This window comes from Geospiza fortis, unplaced genomic scaffold (assembly GCF_000277835.1).
Source record: "Geospiza fortis unplaced genomic scaffold, GeoFor_1.0 scaffold70, whole genome shotgun sequence".
Taxonomy (NCBI): Eukaryota; Metazoa; Chordata; class Aves; order Passeriformes; family Thraupidae; genus Geospiza; species Geospiza fortis.
The window spans coordinates 6,685,021-6,691,722 of record NW_005054317.1 but is presented as its reverse complement, the minus strand read 5'-3'; the positions used below and the strand labels follow the sequence as shown (position 1 = coordinate 6,691,722).

The window sequence follows — 6,702 nt, the reverse complement described above, 5'->3', positions numbered from 1 at the left end:
GATAGAAAGAGGGTTTCCTATGAGAAGTGGGTGAAAACTTGTCCCAGTTACCCCTGGAGTGCCCAGGTATCCTGTGACTCTCTAGTCCAGAAGCTGCACCTGAAATCCTCCAGTTCTGCTGAGTCACAGGCAGACGGGAGCCTGGAATTCATCCTGAACTGTCAGGCTGCTGCCAGCTGGGTACAGTCATTGGCAAAGGCATGAGATCAATAGAGGCAAAAACATTTAAACAAGTATTTAGAAAGATTACTGGGTGTGGGGAGAGGAAGAGTTTTCCATGATCCTTAAAGGGAAGGATGCTTCAGACACTGAGAAACTTGTCTTATTGCTTTTAACCTTGTGCTAGAGTTTTACGTGACTCAGTTGAAGCAGGGATTGATGTCTGTAGCTTTTAGCTGTATTTTAGGAGCAGTTTGTCTCATCTTGTGGCAGTGTAGAAATCACAACTCTTGTCACAAGCACAAGAAAGGGTAAATAAAACACTTCTGGAAGGTCCTTTTATTTTTTTTCCCAGAAAACACACTCAAGGACACTGGGCTGTCTTGGGTTGGAACTGCTTGTGAGCTTAGTCCTGTCTGTTTCCTTTTTCATCTCCCACCTCCCTGTGAGACCATTGCTTTGGGGCATAACAGGGAATTGCCATAGACCACTTAGAAATTTTTATGTGCTACTTCTGTAATTCATTGTATGCCTGTCATACTCTCTGAAAGATTTTCCACAGGGATGTATGCTGAAGAAGGAAAGTATTTCCTTGTGCCAAGAGAAGTGGCCTGCCTTTTAAGACAGGAAAAAGCAATATAGCATGTAGCATTTAAACTTTCTGACTCTCACTCTTCATTTGCCCTTATAGTGAGTGTGTGTTTTTGTCTTTCTGGGGGTTTTGTGTATTAAACAATGGCTGGACTGTGGTGTCCAAAGGCAGTTCCCTGTGAGAAATTCACTACCCACAGGAAAACTTGGCTCACGGCCTCTCTGTAGCCCAGGAGGGTTTGCTGGCAGAGCCCCGAGATGCCGGGGAGCATGTGACAGCAGGCTGGCTTGTCTGCGCTGCCCGAGCCAGGGAAAGGCAGTGGAAAGTATTCAAGGCTGCCCTTAAAGTTTAACGTGCAGAGAGGGTGGTTGTCACCATTTTTGTTTGATTTTGAAGCTACCTTTGCTGCGTGCAGAAATGCAGCTTCTCTCTGTGTTGTGGGGGGTTCTTTCGAACTCTGTAGAATAATAGCTCTTTTATGCTCATCTGTGTTACTGGGGCTATTTACATAACGAGGAGCTGATCCCATTTCACCTCCGGCCGCCATCCGACCCGAGGGAGTCCGCGTTTATGGGCGATTTCTCTCGCGGCCGTACAAAGCGCTGTGGCGTGACTCACCCGGCTCCCCGCACACAGCCAATGGTCCCGCCGCATTCCCCAGGCGTCTGACGTGGCTCTGCCGCGGGGAGGTGTCAGGGACAGCCGAGGCCGCTGTATCAGGGCTCCCTGAGCCACCGTGGCCCTGGGGAGCCCTCGGTGCTGTGGGAACGGCTGCTCTGCCGCTCACACTCACCTGTGCTGTAGGCCTGGCAAATGCCACGCACAAGCTGATCTCCAGGGAGAGGTTTCAGCTCGGTCCACCCTGGCATTGTCTAGTTGTCCTCAGAGATGGGATTTTGCGTGCAGCTTGTTTGGGGAAGGAGTTAGGAAATGCTGATGGAGGGCTGTGGGTGATAGGTGACAGCTGCTGCTTATATGCAGAAGTAGCTAATAGATTACTTATCTGATAATTAGTCCTAGGTTTACTTGGGGGAGGAGGGAACTGTCATTATCAGCTTTAAGGCAAAGCAGCTCATTGCATGTCAGTCCAACACTGTAAAAAACTCCCAACCTCCCCTCCAAACTTCTGCCATCTACCTCTTCCCTAGCCCTACATATGAAAATGAAGTAAAAATGATGTGGCATGTCACTGATGGAAATCTATTTCTGCTTTTCTTTGCTGTGAAAGCCTTCTTTAGAGGCATACAGGGAGACCTCACCCCATAACGGAGATGCAATGCTTTGTTTCTACCCTGGTAGGTTTCCCCATGTCCGTGACGTGTTGGCCGAGGCTCTGCGGCTCCTCTCCGCCCTCGGAGCGGCCAGTCGCTGCCCTCTGGACTCCGTGATCCCCGACGGGCGTCATGAGCATTGCAATCCCTCTGGGAGTCACCACACCAGATACGTCCTACTCCGACATGGCTGCAGGATCGGAGTGAGTGTTACCCCATGGATGAGGAGAAAGGAGAGCGGGAGGGTGCCAGAGGGCTGACCTGGAGTCGGGCTGTAGGGTTGGTGCCAGTGCTTTCTCCACTCGGGAGAAAGGGGCTGCTGGTCCACTAGCTGTATGAGAGATGGGTATTAACAAATGCAGTGTTATGGAAATTGGTAAGTTTGACAGAGGATATGGGGAAAAGGAGAATTCCAGCAGTATGGGTTTTTTATCAGCTTGGCTAGTAAATCTATACTCAAGTGCAGGCAGTCGTGCGTTTGCTGTACCCAGGCTTGACGTTGGCATGGTACAAACTAGCTCCTTTTCCAACAGCTGCAATGTGAGGGATCAGCGTGCTGAACCTTCCTCTCAGTAGAGCCTATTAGCTCAGACTTGGTACCAGTCTTGTGTGACTGTGGAGACCTTTGGAGTTTGACAGAGATGTGAGACAGCATCAGCCTGGGTAGGCACCTTTATTTTGTTTCTGCCCCTGAGCAGACTCCAAGGAGCACACCTCAGAGAGCATGCTTTGGAGTCCCCACCACAGGACCATGTGCAGGGCTCTCACTGCAGCTGTATTTCTGAGGCATGTTGGAGAGGAGTTACGTTTCTTTAAAAACACTCTGCAGAGTCAGGAGCATTTCAAAATCAGGAAATACTGCATTGTGATCTCTTCTTAAAAACCTTGTTAGAATGATGTCAGCTAGGATTAGAGTATGTTTTTGTCAGGGATGAGAGCGAGGGCTGAAGTTTATTTCTGTGTGCTTCTACCTCCTGCCTGCCCGCATCCTTCTTTGAAACGCGGACTGTAGTTAAAAAATCTACAAATGACGTTTTGGAGATAGGTTTCTCTCATGTATTATCTAGAGGTATCTACTGTGCAAATACCTGCATTTCAGCTGGATCAGTGTAGAACAGAAATTGCTCCAGACTATTGATTTTGATCTGTAAGAGCAGTGGGCTAAGGTTTGAATCACTGTTTTTCCCTTCCATCTCACCCTGATTCAACTATGCATAGAGTTTGACTACATGGTTGTACTCTCTGCAAGACTGCTAATGCTCTTTTTTGTCTGTCTTGGCACTGGCCCCATTCTAGCCATTCTTCTTTGTGAGGCTTCATTCCATCCTAAAGCCCACATTTTTACATGTTGTTTTTAAACAGAGAATCAGAATCTAGTAAGTCACTCATCTGCCCTGGTTACATGATCCTTCACTTTTCAAGATCTATCATTTAGTACTGCTTGTCACGCTGCTTCTCCCACAGCAGCACTTTGAAGACTCAACATGCAGGAATTTTAAACTGTTTATGGCAGGAGGAAGAGTGCTAAATAGTTTGCTCATGTACTTTGCTTTCGAAGCTGAGCGTGGTAGGGAGAAGAGCCAGATGTGTCTGCGCATGTGTCCCTTGTAGCATTTAAGTATCAAAAAGACTGACTGTAAACCTTCTGCAAAGCATTTTCTTTCTCCCTTGTAAGAAATTTGTAGGTCCAACTTGAGGCTAGGCTGGAGTGCTTCGAAAAAAGGTGTTTGAAGATTTCTGAATTGGTTTCTCTGCCTGTTTTCTAAAAATTGGGAATGCCAGTACTTCATTCTCCAGGCTTTGCATCAATGCACTGTTACTGCTGAAGTGTCCTTCATGGGTCTGTTCAAAGTTAAGGCTGTCCTTCACTTTGCCTTTGAAACTGTTTGGTTTGATACATAAAGTCTGGGGTACCTGAGATTTGTACCTCTTAAAAAGAATTGATTCCAAGATATGCATCACACAGGCAGTGGGGAGGTAAAAGGAAAACTAGCTGATCCTCTTTACAGGCTGAGCTTTAGCATCTTCCCCAGCCTCTGATACAGAGAGGAGGTGAAAATGGTGTAGGGTGTTGCTGTTCATCTGAGGATGATATGGAGGCTGCAGAGTAGTTTTCTGTGTTAGTCTGAGTGCATATTGGAAGGTGTGGAAGCTCCTTGGCATGCTGCTGCTGAGGAAGCATGGGCCCCAGCGTTGTTGCCCCTGGACACCGTTGCACCAACAATTCTGAAGTTTTATTGCTAATGCTTGCGGCAGCATTGCTGGTATTCCAGTCTGACTGTGGTTAGGAATGTGGGTGACTTGGACAGAGGACATATCTGCTGTTTAGACTCTACAGGCTCTTTTCCTTCTAATACTGAAATATTTCTGAAAGAGTTCTTAAACCTGAATGGATTTGACACTGTACCAATCCGAAAGTCCTAAAGTATTGTTGCAAAGGCTGGATTATGTGGCAAGCTCTGCATGGTACCTTTTATTAAGAAATACATCCTTTGAGAGAGAACATCTATATCTCCTGCTTCTGACAGTTTAGCTGGCTGTAGTCACATTGGAAACTGGCTGAATTTATCATGTCATGCACCTAAATCCTCAGCTACAGAGGTGTTTTTTGCATAGGTGTAATGTCTTCTACTTTCTGCAGTTTTTGTACAATAAATTATTGCTCCTTTGTGTTGCAAAGACAGATCCACCTTACTCCAGAACGAGCCAGAAGCTCAGAGGTTGGTGCCTTGGAGAATAGATGAGGTTGAGTGGCAGGGTGGGGCAAACTTCAGTGCAGCAGAGATTTCAAGAGCTAATAGGAAGTCCAAAGGGCAAGGGGTTACTCTTCTTGGGTGCCTAAGCCCTGCCCCACGTGTGCTTGCTGGCCATTGTTTGATGGTGCCTGATTCATGCTGACTATGTAGGACCCACTGAGAATCCTGTGAGATCTCACCAGAGCAGCAGAGGTCCGAGGTAAAGTTTTCCTTTTCTGTATTTTTCTTCCCTGCTTGCTCAGCTCCATGCTGTAATTTTGATGAAGATTTCATCTGCAGACATGATTCAGTAATATTCTGCCATATTCTGATACAGGCCCTGCTTCTGATCTGTGCAGGTTATCTGACTTGTATCTTCTCCTTGTAACAGAAGACAGCATGTTTCCTTGCTGGTGTTCTGTCTGTAGCCTCATTATCTAATATCCCCTGCATTGAATTGCAGCTGTCCCTTCTCTGAGTAGGTTTTCTGCAGCTTTCTGCTGAGGATATACCTTTGATTTTTAGCTGTTTTTTTTCACCACCCTGTGGTGGAAGAGTGCATTGTACCTTAGCAGCAGATTTCCTGTTCTGCTCATTGCAGGCTGCTGTATAGAAAGCACAGGGTGAATCTGATCTGTCTGTGGCCACTGTCTGTCCACGACATGGATTTTGTTGTCTCTTTGTAACAGGAATCTCCAGTTCCTGGTAGTTGCTGTCAGGATAGCTGCAGTTTTCATGCAAGCTTTATCACCAGATGTTGGACTCCATAACAATTGGTATCTGAGGGAGAGAGAAGCAAGCGCAGGTGCAGGAAAGCTGCTTAGCTGCAGTTGAAATAAGCTGTTGCAGAGATAAAATGGCAGTACTGTTCAGTGGCTTTGAGATTAGGCTAGCTGGGTTCAGATGCGAATGCTGAACTAGACCCAATTTCCTCAACAATAAGGAAACTGAACTTCTTACATGCTAATTACCTTTTTAACTTCCCAGACTGAGACCTAGTTTTAATGAGCTATATAGGGTGGCCCTTACTCAGTTCCTTCCCTCTGAAAGCAGGTTCATCCTGTACATCTTCTGCACACATGGTGCTTGGTGAAATGCATGACACCACCTCGATTTCATGAAGTTTCTTCATTTTGAGCTCATGTGTTCAATAGAAAAGAGCAGTGAAATACTGGCACTAAAAAAAATGATGTTTTATTGATGGGTTTTACTTCTGGCCCTTTCTGCAGCCCAGAGTCTGTGGAAGCTAGTCCAGCTGTCAGTGAGAAGAATGTGTACTCCAGCCACGGCTATGGGGCCACCCAGAAACACAGCTATCGCGGGCTGCCTTACGCAGTGAGTACTCTCTCTGCAGTGAATCAGCTCTTTACTGTCTACTTTTACTCTTTTCTGCTTGTTCCATAGTTCTTTGCCTATTAAGAATTAGGAATTTTGGCTTATTTCTTAGGGAACACTAAGTTAGAGCTGAGTTCTGCCATACGTTTTTCATTTCTGTGTTTATTGTTTGTGAAGTCTTGCATACTCTACAGCAAACTTTATTAGTGTTCTAGGTGATAGATTTTTAACTGAATGAAATAAATGAATGAAGTGTGAATGTATATGAATATATAATAGTTTCCTGGTGGTAATTTTATGCCCCATTTGGTTTATTGTGCGCTATTTATACTTGTTTCAACTGTGCAGATTTTCACAGGGGTAACTTAAAACAACGAGAATCAAGGAGCAGTCAGGAGCATGGGAGTGGGAGCATGGCTTGAAGCTGTGGGATGAACAGGGTGTCACAGAATCATTGAGGTTGGAAGGGGCCTCTTGAGATCACATAATCCAACTTCCCTGTTCAAGCTGACTCTGCCTGAGCAGGTTGCTCAAGACCATGTCCAGTTGAGTTTTGAATAGCTCAACAGACAGAGACTCTACATCTCAGGGCAGCTGGTTCCACTGTTTA

The 6,702-nt window shown here is 45.9% G+C and overlaps 1 protein-coding gene across 1 annotated transcript in view; it reads left to right on the top strand.

Annotated features, from left to right (window-relative positions):
* Nucleotides 1-2,042: 2,042 nt before the first annotated feature.
* The window catches only part of SETD5 (SET domain containing 5), a 39,285-nt gene continuing 34,625 nt past the window's right edge, over nucleotides 2,043-6,702 (top strand). Inside the window, 2 exon segments of the mRNA XM_031056329.1 lie at nucleotides 2,043-2,225; nucleotides 5,987-6,092. Coding sequence (XP_030912189.1) covers nucleotides 2,155-2,225; nucleotides 5,987-6,092 — 177 coding nt within the window. The 5' untranslated portion in view covers nucleotides 2,043-2,154.